Below are 16,228 nucleotides of genomic sequence, written 5' to 3' on the forward strand. Positions count from 1 at the left end.
CCCAGTGGCTGGGACCACAGGCTGGGGCTTGTTGAGGAGGGGGGGTGACGGGAGGAGCGCCCCTCCCCCTGTGCGGAGCCTGGGATGTCTGGGCATAAGGTCTCTGGGAGGCGTGGAGAGGCCGGCCAGCGCCCAGGGCCCCAGGATGAGGCCAGATCGCTGCTCTCAACGTTTAAGACCAGAACTCACAAAGCCGTTTCCCCAAACCACAGCCCTCCTGAGAACGGTGACATCAGTGAGGTTTCTGAGCAAAGAAACCAAGCAGCCGTGGTCAGAAGTGAGGGCCACCAGCGTCACTAAACAAGCAGAGGAAGGCGCCTGGGCCTGGCTCTACTGTCCTTAGGCAGCGCGTGTGCAGGGCCCCCAGGCAGCCGACGGGGCCCCCAATACACAGGACCCAGGCTCCTGCAAGTGCCCACCCCATCAGCCCTGCCAAGCAGCGGCCACCACACGCGCACGTCCTGGGCCGTGACCCCATGTCCAGCCCCCAGAGCTGGCAGCACACGTCCTTCCATAGCCGCTGTGCAGCCCACGGGGCTGGCTCCGTCAGGCTTGGCTCCTGGGAAATGAGACGAGGCCATTCCCTCAGCCCTGCCGAGACCGGCGTGGCCCTGCCGTGGCCGCCAGCTGCCACCTCCACAGGACTGGTCCCCACGTCACCTGCTAGGTCCCTGTGGTTCCTTCAGCCACACATATCCACGCTCCTCCAAGTGTGGTGGAGCTCCTGGCCCAGGTATGGGGGTCGCAAGGGCAGTGAAATGGGGGTGCAGCCCCGTCTCCCAGGGGAAACTCTGAGGCCAGCCGAGGCTTTCAGAACCACCGTCACACTCACACCCACAGGAGGTGGCTTCGGAGACGCCAGCGCCTCTGAGATGGAGGACGGGGAGGTGGCTGTTTGAAGTCAAGTTTCCCCAGGGTGTGTGAGGGTTGACACGTCCAGAGGCCCAGGTGCCCTTCTCACCGCCAGAGCTCCCCCTCCATCCAGGAGGGCTGGGGGCTGGGGAAGTGCTCGCAGGAAGTCCTGTGACACACATGCTCTGCCGTGCAGACCAGGTGTGGGAGCCTTCAGTTCCAGGCTCTTAGCCAGAGAGCAGGTCACGGCCCTGGCGTGGCCCCTCCCGGCACCTGCACATGGCTGTGGCTGTCCCCTGACGCTCCTCACCCCTGGGGGTGCATTTATGTGTCTGCTTATGTCAGAGACACAGGAGCACAAGCAGGCCCTGTAGGATGGGCCCTGTGGGAAGGGCCGGCACAGGGGCCAGACAGAGCCACACCCCACATGGGCCTGGCCGCGCAGGTCTGACTCGGGGCCCTCGGAAACGTAAAGACAGGGATCTCTAAACACAGAAAGCACAAAGGAAATAAATGACCCTAACTGTGTTTCGAGTCATGACAACCACGGAGAGAGGAATGGTCTCCATGACCTGGAACAGGCATTCAAGGTGTACCCCCAAGTGCAGACCTTAGGGAGTCCTGGGAGACTCCATGGTCTCTGCGGGGACACTGGAGGTGCTGGCATTCTGAAATGCTTGTATGTGACATACTGCACACGCTAAACAGGTGGGGTACACAAATTAAACATATTATATATATGTTAACTTTCGCATATAACATTATGGCAATAGCGTTAAGAACCAAGATTTTCAGGGCCGGCCGAGTGGCGCGATGGTTAAGAACTGGCTTGGAACGCCAGAGGGCCCCGGTTCAGATCCCACAAATGAGGGCCAGTGACACTGCCCTCTACAGCTAAGATGCTGAACAACAGCTCAACCTGGAGCTGGGCTGCCGTGAGTCGCCGGCGACAGCGTAGGCTGCAGCCCCTGTGGCAGTGGGTTGCCATGGGCTACCGTGTGTGGCCAGCAGCCAGCGTGAGCGGCCAGCAGCCGCAGTGAGTGGCCGTCCAGAAGCCGGCGACTGATCTGCCTCGCCCGGGAAGAGCGCAATGACGGTGCCAACTTGGGCCAGTGAAGCAACGTCCTCCACAACTAGATTGAAGAACAAAACGATAGCAACTTGTCTGTTCCCCTTCCCCCAATTCCCCAGCACTGTTCCCAACCCCCCAATTCCCCAATAAAAATCTTAAGAAAAAAAAAAAGAACCAAGATTTTCAGCATAAAGGAATAGAGATGAGAATACAAAAGTCCATGGATATAAAAAACCCAAATTAGAAGAATCAGTGTGAAGTCACGCTTACTTTTTCTACAAGAAGGTCATTCTGAGGTCTGCGTGTGGCACGGGCTGCGGAGAAGGACTGGGAATGAGGTGCTCGGGGAGCAGCGCGTGCCCTCACACCCAGGGCCCCTTGGGAGAACGGCTGACGCCAGGCCTGGGCCGGAGGAGTCTCACGGTGTGGCAGACAGGCTGACCCAGAGACCGCAGGACTCAGGAGGCCACAGGCCAGCAGGTCTGAGAGGGACAATCTGAGCATCCGCCTGCACGGACTGCATGAGTGTCTGAGACACGCACGTGTGCAGGACCCACCAGGTCACTCTGGGTGGGTGTCAGGAACCAACGAGATACTTGTCCTGCCTTTCTATAGGATGGTCGCGAGCGGCTGCCACCCAGTGGAGCTGAATCTGACGGCACAGGTGTGCACGGCGGGCCCTCCCCAGCGACCCTAGACCTCTGACCCCGGGCAGGTGTCTGTCCAGGGGCACAGATGCCATTGGGCCTGCGGTGAGAATTTGGAGCAGGTGGTGGGGACCAAAGAAGCAGTGAAGACCCTGGCAAAACGCTTTTCCATGAGGTCAAGGCCTCGCCAGCAGGAGGGCAGCCCGAAGCCCCGCCCCCAGGCCCGGAGGCCCCAGAAGAACAACTGCAAGCAGCTGCGAGGTCCCTGGGCCCCAGGCCGCCCGCCTGCCTGACTGCCCAAGAGCGGCAGGTGGAATGGGCCTGCGCCCCGCAGCAGGCTGGGAACTACAGGCCTTCATTTCCTTCTGGAACAAAATAATGACAGGCTTCACAGGGGACCCGAGTTCCCTAAGAGCAACGTGGGACGTCCGCTGAGAGCCCGTCCTCACCTTCAGAAGCATAAGTGTGGTTTTCATCCGAGTGGGGGGAGGAGGAAGTCTAGTCCGGGGCCCGTGTCCTGGGGGAAACACACTGCAAGGCCACACCCTGCAGGCGGGACCTACATGCTTTCGCCGCGGCTCGCTCACGGCCTGTCAGGCACGATGCCTCCACCAGCGGCACCCTGGGGCGGTTTGCCTGACTCAAAGCTTCATCCCCAGGAGAAATCGGCATTGTGAGGCTGGAAGCTGGCACTGGCCGGGCGCTGCCAGGACCCACAGTCCCGGTGACAGCCGCCCGACACACCGGCCATGCACCCTTCCGGGACCACACCAGCACCGTGCAGCACGTCAGGCTCCGTGCACTTCACCACCACAGACCCCACCCTGAGCCCCGTTGCCATCTGCGCTGCCCTCGCACGCCCGACAGGTCTGCCAAGTGGACGGCGGGACGCAGGAGGAGACGGGTGCCCCAGACAGCAGGGCCCAGGCTCAGAACCCAAATGTGACCTTCCAGGGAGAGGTGTCGCAGGTGTGAGCATGTTAAAGATTTTGCAATAAGCAGGTTATCCGGGTGTCACGCAAATGCCGTCCCGGCGTCCTGATGAGGAGGCAGAGGTAGGCTCGACACTGCAGAGGAGTCTGCGTGCCCATCGAGCAGAGCTTGGGGTGACGCGGCCACAAGCCCAACAGCGCCTGGAGCCCCAGGGCGAGCAGGGGCAGGAAGCAGCCGCCCCTCGTGCCTCAGAGGCGCTGCAGCCCCTGGCTCTGAATTGCTGGCTTCCAGAACCGCGAGAGACTCAGTATCTGTTGTTCCAAGCCACCCAGTGCGTGGTCATTTGTGACAGTGGCCACAGGAAACTCATACAGAGGCTGCCACCAGCCCCAAGGACGCTGATAACTCCGTGAAGGAGGGCGTCCAGCCCTTCGAGCTGCCCACTGACGTCAGGCAAGGGAGGCCCTGCTGTGCGAGCCCCACAGCGTTCCCCACTGGCAGCCTGGCCACTCGGGCAGCAGGCTAGACAGCAGCCCTGGGGTCCATCCAGCTCACAGAGAGTCTGGATTTCCCACAGGCCTGAGGGGCTGGGACACTGGGTGACATTCCACCTGCCACTTCTGGGAGGCACCTCAGCGGAGCAGCGTGCACGGCCCACCTCGCTGCCCAGGGGAGCCCAGGGGAGCCCAGCCTTAAAGGTCAACACAGGGTCCTGTCAGGGCTCCCATGACAGCCGGGCATTTGTCCTCACACCTCCGGGCTCCTTGGGACTTGCTCCCGATGGCCAGACACCCAGTAACAGCTCCATCACCGCTCCCCCGCCGTGTGGTGCCCCATCCCACCTGTGTGCACCCATGGCCTCCCCTTGGGTCCTTGGCCCACCCGCCTCTCCACAGACCTCGCAGACGCTGCCCACTCTCCATCCAGCCCTCTCCGCTGGGCTCGCCCTCGGCCTCAGCCCTGGTCACCCCTCCCCGCCTCTGCGCTGCTCTGAAGCCGCCTGCCCCTCCCCCCGCCGCCCCTCCCCCTGCCATGGCTTGTCCTCACCCAGGATATCCCATCATCCATGACAGCCGCTCAGACATGGGCGCTCAGGTGCCGGCCAACTGCAGCCACCTTCCGTGGGGAAGGGCACGTAGCCCCAAATTCCAGGAGCTGACGTCTGTACCCCACCTGTCTCCCCCAGGCTTCTGCCCCTGCTCCCCGTCTTCACTCCTCGCCCTTCGATCGAGTCCCCATCTTCCACCCGCTGGCATATCCATGTAGCCTCCTGTCCCCACAGCCGGGGGTCTTTCCAACACAAACAGCAGCGTTCACCCTCTGCTTAGAATTCTCCAAGGGCGGCCCTGCTTTCAGATGAGGCCTCAGCCCCCAGGCGCAGGCTGGCCTCCGTCCCCCCCCCTCGGAACGCGCCACTTCCATCTGTCACAGGCCCTGGCACACGCGCTCCCTTTGCTTTGGATGTGCGCCCCCACCTGTCAGCTCGGATTTTGGCCACGTCACCCCCTCCAGGCAGTCTTCCCGGACCGCCAGCCCAGGTCAGCTTCCTCGCCAGACGCTCCGCTGCGAGGCCCTTGACCCTTCACAGCACGTTCCTGGGTGTGTTTTCACACAAAGTCTGGGGACTGCAGCTCACAGCCCTGTCCCCAGGTCCCCAGCGAGGGGTGAGTGGGCAGGGGGCTGGGAGAGAAGGATGTGACCACAGGTCTAGAGGAAAAGGAGCCCCGACGCCCTGGGGCTCACGCCGCCCCAGCAGGCGTCACCAGCACCTGTCAGGTTGGGGGACTGGCCCTGCAGGACCCCTGAGCAGAGCCGTGGTCAGAAGGAGAGGGCCTGCCCGTCCAGCCAGGAACACGTGGCCTGTGGGCCTCAGAGCCACCGTAGCTGGGGGGTCCTGCCAGCCTGCGGTGGGCCACACGGGAGCAGCCCCTGGGAAGACGGCTCCCGCTGAGCTGGAAAGGTGCCACTTCCAAAGGCGGCTGCGGACGGGTCATTAACAAGCCCCCAGGGGACCCTCACTCACCACCTAACCCAGGAGCAAGTGCTGTTGTCACCTGAGATAGATGGGGAAACTGAGGCTCAGAGATGTCAGCCTGCTGGGGCCTGAGTGGCAAGTGACCAGCAGGACAGGGCCAGGCAGCCCAGTGTGTCTGCACTGGAGGTCAGGGCCTCCCTCAGGAGGAGCGCCCACGTCCCCAGTGGCGCACTAGCACTCCGGGGACAGTCCCTGTTTGAGGCCCAACACGGTCTGTCACCAGTGCCCCGGCCGCCTGGCCCCAGGCTGGCGCGGTGCTTCTGCAGAGTGTCCCTGTGGGCACCCGCCTCTCACTGAGCCTCCAGCCACCCTGCAAGGTGGGGAGGAGGGGACTCTCGGGGACAAGATGCTCAACATGACGTCCCTGGAAGAGACCCGATCACGCTGTGTCTGCGGGATCCTCCCTGACAAGTGTCCGGAGTGGTACACCCCCGAGCCCCAGGAGCTCTCGACACTGCAGGGCCTGCTGGGGCCGCCAATGAGTGGGGCCTGCGGGACAGCCCTTCCTGGCAGGCCTCCCCTGCCCTGGCTCCGGGCCCCGTGTCCGCAGCCCCGTGGCCCCCACGCCAGCCTCCTTTCCCCCAGGACACGCCCAGGTGCCAGCGACCGTGGCCCCTCTCTCAGCACCACCACCTGGCCCCCCACCAGCATCGCACACGAGCTTGGCTGGGACTCCCGCACCAGTCCCACAGCCCTCGCCTCGCCCAGGGACGTCCCCCTTCCCCAGTGGAAGCAGTTCCCAGCCTCCCCTCCTGGGAGCTGGCTGGAGCAGCTGCTCCCCAAGAGCATCGGTGACCCTTCAAAGCATAATGTCCACCGGGAGACCTCTGACCCCACGCGGAGCAGGAGGCCCCGCTCACCACTGCCAGCAGATCAAACACCAGGCTGGCACGTACCTCAGCTCAGTCTTTCATCCTCAAAAAACAAAACCGAAACGTCCATCAAGCAAAAGCACCTGGGGCTTTGGTGCCAAAAGGAGCCGCCCACCCACGGGCCCAGAGCTCCGCACACCACTGAGCACGGCACAGCCCCCCAACCGAGACTGGAGGAGACCGCGAGCTCCTCAGCAGGCAAGCACCTAACAGCAGCCAGCCATGAGCCCACTGCTCTGCATGTTCCCAGCGCCGGGGTCCCCGCCGGCCGGACTGCTGGCACCGTAACTGCCACCATGACCCGGGACTTGAAGGTCGTTCTGAGGACTGACCTGCTCCCCACTCCCTCGCTGACAGTGTGTGCCCACGGCACACCCGAGAGGGGTCCCCCCTCCACGCCGGCCCCAGGACCAGGCCAAAGGCAGGATGTGGCCAGGGCTGGGTCAGGGGTGGCAAGGAGCACAGAGAGGCGGCGCCCTGCCGATGGTCCCTGGGCCAGCAGGACGTGGCCAGAGCCTGGGGTCCCGTCTGAGCCAGGCCATGGCAGAGAGACACCCTGGGAAGAGGACACCAGGGCAGCTGACCTTTTCTGGATCCCTGGTGAGCCAGCCCCCCGCCCCCTGGGGTGCCGTCACTTGAGACCTTGCTGGCTCAACACCAACAGTCACTGCCGCGCCCACACCCAGCATGAAAGTCCAGCGCTGACAGGGAGGAGGTGGGCCTGGCTCAGGAGAGGGCAGTTTGTGACGATTCCTGGACCGACTCAGAGTGGTGACCAGGCCTGACGCAGGAAGCAGGTGGGGAGAGGGGTGGGTGGGGCAAGCCCCTCAGAATCGCTTCAGTCCTAGGACCCCACTACATGTGGCCTGGCAGTCAGGGCACACCAGGGACCCCACACACCCCTTTCCCAGTTGCACGGTAGCCAGCCCTAAGGCCTGACGGCTCATCACCTGGAAAACTGTGGCACCGGACAGGTGGGCAAGCAGGCAGGCCTGGCCAGACAAGGTCACCTGAAGGTCACAGAAACCTCAGAAAAGGCCAGCGGGGGTGGAGGATGGCTGTCACCCCCTGAACAGCACCCGCACCCCATCTCCACTCCATGGGCAGGACAGCAGGCATGGAGCCGGGAGGAAGGCCGTGGCTGCCCACCAAGGGGACGCCACCCTCGGCAGCCTGGAGCCTCTGGGGCCCTACAGCCTGCACGGAACCAAGCAGGGAGGAGTCACCGCCAGGGCCAGTGACCTGAGGGACATACCCCACCGCCCAGGCAGCAGCTGGTGGCAGCATCAGACGAGAACACTCCCAGCATCTCAGGGCTCAAGTGAATCGTGTGGCAGGCAGCCCAACCCCTCGGCCATGTCCTCACACTGCCCTGTGGTGACACTCCCAGCTCTCAGAGGCTCGGCGTAAGGCCCGTGGCTGGAAAGCCTACGGAGTTCTCCTGAAGGGAAAGACAGAGGGCGAGACAGGGACAGACCCCAGAGCCATCTCCGGAAGCCTGGAGCGCCCGGCTGCCTGCTGATGGAGGGCTCACCCTGGTGCCAGGAGGCGGGGTGGGGGCGACATCTGAGGGCAGGCAGCTCAGTGGCCGCCTTCCTGCCAAGTCAAGCCCCAGGACAGCACCTGAGCTGCATGACAGCAGGAGGGGCGAGGTGGCGGCTGCAGGCTTCGGGAAGAGGAAGGTGTGTCCCTCAGAGTGACTAACAGAAGAGGGACCGCTCCCTGTCCTCTCCCATCAGTCAAAACCATCATCGTGAAAAATGCACCCCTTTCTCCGAAAGGCTAACCTAAGAGTAGGAAGCCCTTTCACGGCACTTTGAAAAGTGGCCACAAAACACGGACTAGCTTCATTTGTGAACAAGCACCTGACAACCGGCCAACTTTTAAAGCACCTCTTCTGTGCTCCGCAGAGCTGGGTGACATTGCCTGCAAGCAGGACGATTGTCCGAAGGCCCCTTCGGAGCAGCGAGCCAGGTGCCGATGGACATCCCTGCACTCCCTGGGCTACAGGACCCAGAGCAGGGGGACGGCCTCGGTGCACACACTCACCTGGTCCGGGAGCCCCAGTCACGTTTCAAACTGGGTTAAGAGCTCCCTGACTTCCGGGGCCACGTGCCGCGCGGCGCTGGCAGCCTCTGTTATGGCTTTCCTGTACAACCCTTTCTTCTTGCGGTTAAATCTCAGTTTGAAAAATTCAGAGAAAGGGGAGAGTTTTGAAGTGGACAAGAATGATGTAGTCGGAGACCCAAACCATGAGACTTTGGCTTCTTGCCAAGAGGGCTCCCCGTCCTCCTTCTGGCTAAGACTGATGTCAAGGACACGCGCCGGCCACCAAGGAAAACCACGGATCTTACCCCACACGATGTCCCCTACGGCCACGGTCCTTCCGTCCTCGGTAATGCACTTGGAGACACTCTGTGTGTGCAGCCTGACCGTCAGGGGCGGGACCGTCTGCCCCGTATCCTTAGACGAGGATGGCACGGACACGCCATCACCAGAGGAAAAGTCACACGTGTCTAGTGACGTTACTTCTGAGCTGGACGATTTGGACTCATCCAGGCTGTCGCTGCTGCACACCGACTCGCTGGCACAGTCCGCCCTGCTCCTGGGGCAGGTGGTGAGAAAAGCCAGGCCGTCACGCCTGGGTTTACCCTGGGGACACCTCCTGAAGTCGTCATCCTCACCAGAACTTCCGGAAGACACGTCCGCCAGCCCCCCGGGGGCAGAGCCAGTGGCAAGGGGGGCAGGTGAGCTGGCCTGGGGGCCTCGCCCGTGGCCGTTGAGTTCCTCCACCAGCTCGGCCCTGTAGATGGGCTCCTGCTCGCCGACACCCAGGCGGTGGGGTTTCAGGCGGATCTTGGGGGGCGGCAGATCGGCACCCGGGGGCACGGGCCGCGTCAGCTTCAGCTTGGGGATGGAGGAGAAGGGCCCGCCGGGTGGCTTGTCCCGCAGGGCCTCGGGGTCCTGGGGGGCGCAGAAGGGCTCCAGGGAGCCGTGCACACGGGACGGGATCTCCACCACCTCGCCCTTGCCCTGAGGCGTGCTGTAGGAGATTTTGATGGCGGGGCTCCGGGGTACGCCGGCCTGGCCCCCCTCCTTCCGCCTCTTCTGCTTGCTCCTCCTCGCGGGGGCTGAGGCCACGGTGTCGCCCCTGCCGTCCGGGTCCTCGTGCTTGTGGAGCTCCCTGTCGGGGTCGGGGCTGCTGCCCAGCCTTCTGCGCGGCCGGGGGGTGGCCGGGGGGCCCAGGCTGGCCTCCGGGGGGCTCACGGTGCTCTTGCATTTCTCACAGAGCACCCGGCGAGGCCGCAGGCAGATGGGGCTCAGGGCCAGCCTGCCCGGGTCGCGGTTACGCGACAGGCGCCTCCTTGTTCTCTTGATGGTCCGGGGGGGCGGCTGGGGCACCCACTGCCCGTAAGTGTTTCTCAGCCAGAGTGGGGGCGGGAAGGGGGCGCCCTCAAAATACGGCGGGAATGGGGGCAGGCTCCCGGCGGGCAGTGGCGGCACCAGGGGTGGGGGTGGCTCAGGGCAGGGAGGCGGCAGGGGACCCGTCCCCAGCTCTATCGCCTCTGTGTCCCCTTCTGGGGGGGCTGGGCCCTGGCAGCCGTTGACAGGGGCGTCCTCAGCCTGTGGTAGTGGAGCGGACGGGGGCGGACCGAAGAGGCCAGACCTGGGGAGGGGAGACAGAAAGCACAGTCAGGAGGGTGACGCCGCCGTCTCCGCCCCCACCCCCGCTCCAGGCCCCTTGGGACTGGGTGTTAGCGCTGCCTGGAGTGCCCGGAGCTGTCCCTGGGCTTTAAACGCAGGCAAAGGGCCCAAGCTCATACTGTGTGGGCGTCCCGGGTGAGGGTGTAAGCTCGTGGGGTCGGGGGACCACCTCTCCAGTGTGACAGGCACTGCGTGTCCCCAACGCGGAATGCAGGCTCGCGGCTGGAGAGCCCCCCCAGGCGCCAGAGCTGGCGTGGGGGCCCAGGAAGCCGGGGGTTCTGGGACATGGCCTGAACCTGAACCAGCCTGTGGGGGCAGCTCCCGGTGGCCGGTGCCCCTTGCTCAGGGCCTTCACCTGCTCTCTCTCCCAGAGGAAAACCCCAAGCAAGCCCTGTGGAGGGCCCCCTGTCCCAGGCCAGAACCTGGGTCCTAGTGTCTGACGTGCGTCTGGGGTTGGGGGACACAGCTGGAGCCTCTGCAGCGCAAGGGAACAGGGCTCAGCCTTCACGCCAGAGCCCTGGGCCTGGGGCTCAGCCGCTGCCTCCTGAATGCCCAGCTGTTTCCGTCGCCCTCAGGTGAGGGCGTCATCCACACCACTTTGCCCATCACAACCTGAAAACACCCCCTCCTGCCTGGCACTCCCAGGCCCTTCCCTCAGGGCCTCCAGCTCCAGGACCGGACGCAGCCGGCACCAACAAGGCCACGTGACCTATGGGAAGGCCGGAGGCCCACCTCCCACGAGGACCCACAGCTGAGGCCACACGGCCAGCATCCCAGGGCTCCCCAAGGCCTGGGCCAGGCAGCCCCCATTCAGACGTTTCCACACCTCAAATGGCTTTGGGGTTTTGTTGAAAGTTGGGGGGCAGCACGCCTTCTAGAGAGGAGGGTCCCCCCCAGGCCTGGCTGCTACACATCCATGAGGCCCACCAGCTGTGACGGACTCCGGGGTACTGGTGGTGAGGCCGGGGACGCTGACATCGTCCCAGGTCGTGATAAACAAGCCCAGTCTGCACCCTTCTTCAACAGTGAACACACGTGGCGTTTTAACAAATGGGATGTATTGGTAAGACCGCTTTAGGGAAAAGCTATTGCTTTTGAAGCACACACGTACTTCTAGTCACGTTATGAGCAACGAAATCTACAATGTCACACCTTTACCTTCCTCGCTCACTCAACCAAGCAGGACAGCAATGAGCTTTGCTGCTTTTCGGTTTCCAGGTGAGTCTTCCATTTACTGATTTCCAGAAGATTCCAGGGACGCTAAGAGGGGCCGACCATCTGTGACTGTGGCGTCACTGTCTCCAGCACATCCCTGAGCACCCACAGCTGGACAGCTCACCCCAACCCCCAGGTGGGGACATGGCCAGGCCGGGAGCGGGGTGGGGGCGACTCGAGCAGAACGGGACGCAGAGCCTGCAACCGGGGCGTGTGACACAGGCCAGGCGTCGGACCCGGGGCTGTCCCTCCCCCACGGCCCTTATCATCATGTTGGTGAAATGAGCTAACTCAAAAACCACATCAGCCATCTGAATACTGCCCAATTCTTGCTTAATTCAAGATCACTGGTAAAAGCCTGGAAATCACGTTAGACTTAATTTTCTTCTTTTTCCTATCAGCCCAGGGGTCCACAAACTGGGGGGTCCACAAACCGGGGGGTCCACAGACTGGGGGGTCCACCACAGCCGGGCCTGGGAGGGTGTTCCTGAGGCCGCCCCCAGAGCCCACTTCCTGCCCACCTTTTGCATTCAGACCATGAACTGGAGGCTTCCTCTAACACCCTCTCTTCACCCGTGTCCTCGCTGTCCCACCCTCCCAGGCCCTGTAAGGCCACCCCACTCGGACGCAGCCCACACGCTCCCCCTGGCCTCCACTTGCCCCTGCCCCCAAGCCCTGGCCCGGTTCCCCGCACCACCTGCTGCGGCAGCAGAGCCCCTCCTGCCATCTGGCGCTCAGGAATCCCAACAGCTGGGCCCCCGGGCAGTCCCTTTCCCATCTCCCACGTACAGGCGGCACCCTTAGCTGGCCAGCCCAGAGATGGCGGCTGTGCAGCTTCCTGGGCCCCCTCTCTGCACACACAGGCTGGGCCACAGGGCGCGGGGCGAGTCGCTCCCCCACCCCCCCAAAGGCCCGCAGCTCCGGTCCAGGGTCTTTGCGCTGTGTGTGGCACATTCTCCTCGGGGGGCACAGACACGGCCCTTGGCCAGAGCCCTCTGTGTGGGCCCCCGGGTGGGCCGGCCTGCCCCCACCAGACACAGGTACCTGCCCTCCCTGGTGTGTGTGTCCCCTCAGCCCAGGAGGAGCCTGGGGGCGGGGTCCTTCCACGGGAGTGGCAGCCCTGTGGAACGGCCCCATGACTCCGGCACTCGGGCAGCCACACTTCCTTCCCGGAGCTGCTGCCCAGCCCAGGCCACACCCACGAGTGCCTGGTGGGTAAACACTCATTCCCCTGCTCAGATCCCAGAGCAGGTGCCCCGGGCTGCTGGGGCTTTGGCTCCCAAACCCTTTTATCAGCCCCACGAGGTACACGTCATCGCCACCCCATTCTGCGGACGGGGAGTGAGGCTGACCGAGACCAGAGAGCCTCGCAGGCCTGCCTCAGGCCCACGGGTAGCATCAGCACAAGCCACTCTCTCCCGGAAGGACCTCAGCAGCCTGTCCCAGCAGGAAGACCTCCACTGGGCCCCAGGGCACAAGGCATGGCACCACTGTGGCCTGTGGCTCACCCCAGGGCCTGGGCCCTCAGTGAGGTCAGGCTGACCTATACTGTCCTGTGCCCAGGGACGCAGGCCCCAGCCCACCTGGCAGTGCCCACAGGTGCCACCAGGCGTGCTGTGGTATGAGGCTGCCGGGCCACTTGTGTTCAGGGAGTTGGAGAAAACACACTGGCAGGGACGTCGCAGCCTGGACCCCAGAGTGTCCCCTCATCCAGGGCCACTCCCGGGAGCCTTCCCCTCCCCCACGGGTATGGGGCCAGGCGGTCCCAGGTGCCCATCCGGTCTGTCCAGTGACTTGTCCCAGGAGCAGCCACCAGTGGCCAAGTCTCCATTCTGGACAGGGGGTGAGCCTGCATGGAGCGGGGGTGCTTTCCTGCCCGGGAATGGACTGTGGCTGGGAGGCTTGGCTGGCTGAGTCTCCGGCAGCCTGGGGCCCACCCTCCAGGGTGCTTGTGGGTTACCAAGCCCTGCCCCTCAGCCTTCCTAGCAGAGGGCCCGGGAGTGTTCCATTCTGATGGCGTCCTGGGTAACATGCTGGGGAAGCCGGAGAAGCACCAGCTTAGAGGTCAAGGCTGGAGGCTCTGGGCTAGCCAGGCCTGGCAGGCAGCTGGCCCTCACACCCACTGTCTGTGAGACCACCCCTTCGCCACTCTGAGGCTCCGCTGTCCTTGGGCCACCCCACCCGAGGTCCTCAACCAGAGGTATATCCCAAACCACTCACAAAATGCCTGTACCCACCCTAAGTCCCCACCTGCAGAGCAGCGCAGACCCGGGCCATCTGTGTCATTACTGTGCTTGGAGACACACTGGGAGGACCATTTACAGCAGCCTGCCTGGACAGCCCACTTCCTGGCGCACAGTAGGTGCTTAGTGAATGCATGTGAGTGCCTGCGTGGGCAGGCACTCGGGGATACTGCTTCCGCAAAGTTAGCAGCTGGGCAGAAGTTTCAAGATGCGGACATACAGGAGGCGGTACTAGGCACCTGGCCTGCCATGGCGCACACACCTGCTGAGACCTGAGCTGGCCCCAAGTTCCTCTCCCCTCCGCCAACATTTGGGGAAGAGGACCCACCTCCCAAAAGCCCAACAAACATCATCACTGGTGCTGGGCCCTGGTCCCTCTCGTGGGACAGCTCCCTCCCAATGGAAACACTTGGGTTGGTTAGTCCCAGGACTCCCAGGCCCCCAGCTCTGCCTGTGGGCTCGGGGAGCTGCTTACATGTGCCGGTCATTGGCACATGCCCGACTACTGCACCGTGGGCCCCGGCAGATGCAGCCTACTGCCCTGGGACCCACAGGCCCCTGGAGGCGGGTGGGCACTGCAGGCGGAGCTCCCAGCTGCTTTTCCCTGCCGGCCAGTGCTCACACCTGGGATGGGGCTCCACTAATTGACTCTGCCACTGTCACATATTGGGGCGGGGGGAGGCACTGAGGAGAAACTGGTCCCTGGGAAGGCCGGCGGGTGTGTAGACCCTGAGGCCCCACTGCCTAAAACATCCAGGCCAGGCTGCCAGCTGCCTGAACCCTGCCTGACAAGCAGGCTGTGGACGTGAGCGTTGCCCCCGTAATATTATGGGTAGAGAGCTGGCATCAGGGTGAAACCAGGGTGGACAGCAAGGGAGAGGCGGGGGTGGGGCGCAGGTGCAGGCTCAGGACCAAGTCCTGCAGGGGTGGAGGGCAGGAAGAGGTCAGGTTTATTTCCAGATTATCCACAAGGACTGGGTGGGGACAGCAACTCAAGTCCGGAGGCCAGCGCTGAGCAGAGCTGTGCCCACCGAGGCCAGCTCCTGGTTCTGTGGGAGGCTCCAGTTACAGCAGAGTGTGGCCATGACCAGCGGAGGGTTGACGCCCACACGTCCTCCAGCTGCCAGATCGCAGCAGGGCCTGCTTTCTTCCAGGAGGCAGTGGAAGGGGGCGGGGATGTGTGGCTCTCCAAACCAGGTTAGTCCAGGCCGCAGGGGCAGCCTGCGCCTCGGCACACGTCCCCAGCCACAGGTCAGGGCGCCCTGCAGCCCACCTTGTCCTGGGTCAGGGAGCCCAGTAAACACGATGCAGGGGAACCTCGGGAGCCCCTCTCCGAGGAGGAGGCCGGCAGGGCTGAGCGGTGGCCCCAGCAGAGCCAAGCCAGGCCCACAGCCCCGCCTGAGGGAGGAAGTGGTGGCCATTGGGGGCAGAGGACCCCCCCCCAGGACACAGGCTTGGCAGCTTGCAGGGGGCTATGCTGCAGCCCCCAAGTGTCATTTGGTCCTTGGTCCTGCCAGGCACTCTGCAGGATGACAGTCACCGGGAGGCCATATGTTAAGTCACATGACTCGTGCATAAATGGCTTCTGGCACATCTAATGAAGAGATAATGCCGGTGGGGTGACTGTCTAAGAGTGCTGGGCCTGCGGCCACATCCGCGCCACCGGCGCCCAACCCGGCTCCGCGGAGGGAGAAGTGGGGCTTCTGGGCGGGAAGCGGCTCGGGGCGCCCAGCTTCACAACGAGGCCTAGCAGAAGCGCATCAGTGTGGGCTTCACGCCTAATCGCTCCTCCGCCCGCGCGCAGCCACGTGACGCTGTCTCCAGGAGACTCCTGCAGCCTGGAGCCCTGCAGCCGGCACAGGTGCGCCTCCGGCCGGTGGATGTGCCCCCAGGCCCGCGGGGGACCCTCCTCCAAAGAAACCAGCGCAACTTGTGTTCACTCCTGCACCTGGGGGTTCCTCCACCCAAAAGTGTGTGTAAACCCCACGGCTGGGGACAACCGCTCGCCGCCAGGAGCCCGGGCGCCGTGGCGTTAGTGGAGGCGGCCCCGGTTGTGAGTAACTGACAGGGCGAGACCGGCGCCTCTGAACGCGCTCCCCCACCCCCAACGGATGACAATTCTGAAAACAGCCGAATTCAACAGTGCGTCTGAACAAAGAAAAGTGCGTTAATTACGGCGGAGGCGCAGGGTTCCGGCTCCGCGCCCGCGCCCGCGCCCAGGCCCCGCCCGCCCCCGGCCCGAAAAGTCGCGACCACTTTGAGAGCCACTTTCGCCCCCGAGTGGCGGCCGCGCTCGCGCGCCCCGAAACCCGGGTTAGGGAAACGGAAAGCGGGTGCCAGCGCTGCCCGGGAGCTGGGTCCAGGCCTCGGGGGGGGTGGGGGGGTCCCGAGGGGATTCTGGGGGTGTCCGGGGCCCGCGCCCCACGCCGCGCTCACTTTTTCGTGCAGTCCAGCAGGATCCCAGCGAAGCTGCGCTGGCCGCAGCTCACGGTGACCAGCAGCGCCCCGTTGACGACCTGCTCCACCCGCACGGGCAGCCAGCAGCCGGCGCGCGGCTCCATGCTCCCGCGTCCCGGCCGCCCCGCCCGCCCGCCGCCGGGTCAGCCCGCGCGTGACGCCGCCGGCCGCCTGACGTCACAAAGCCCCGCTCGACC

The 16,228-nt window shown here is 64.2% G+C and overlaps 1 protein-coding gene across 6 annotated transcripts in view; it reads right to left on the reverse strand.

Moving 5' to 3' along the window:
• The window catches only part of PWWP2B (PWWP domain containing 2B), a 71,006-nt gene extending 54,841 nt beyond the window's left edge, over window positions 1–16,165 (reverse strand). For 5 of the 6 annotated variants that reach the window (XR_002124202.1, XR_002124201.1, XM_019644085.1 and 2 more), the window contains exons 1-2: window positions 16,011–16,165; window positions 8,461–10,078 (exon numbers count right to left, since the gene is read on the reverse strand). Coding sequence is in view for 4 of the 6 variants with exons in the window: in XM_019644085.1 (XP_019499630.1) it covers window positions 8,479–10,078; window positions 16,011–16,135 (1,725 nt within the window). In the remaining 2 variants the exon portion in view is untranslated. The remainder of the gene's footprint in view (window positions 1–8,460; window positions 10,079–16,010) is intronic. The other variant, XM_019644086.1, reaches the window with a different exon arrangement.
• Window positions 16,166–16,228: the final 63 nt, after the last annotated feature.

The sequence above is a fragment of the Hipposideros armiger genome, unplaced genomic scaffold (assembly GCF_001890085.2).
Source record: "Hipposideros armiger isolate ML-2016 unplaced genomic scaffold, ASM189008v1 scaffold_85, whole genome shotgun sequence".
NCBI lineage: Eukaryota > Metazoa > Chordata > Mammalia > Chiroptera > Hipposideridae > Hipposideros > Hipposideros armiger.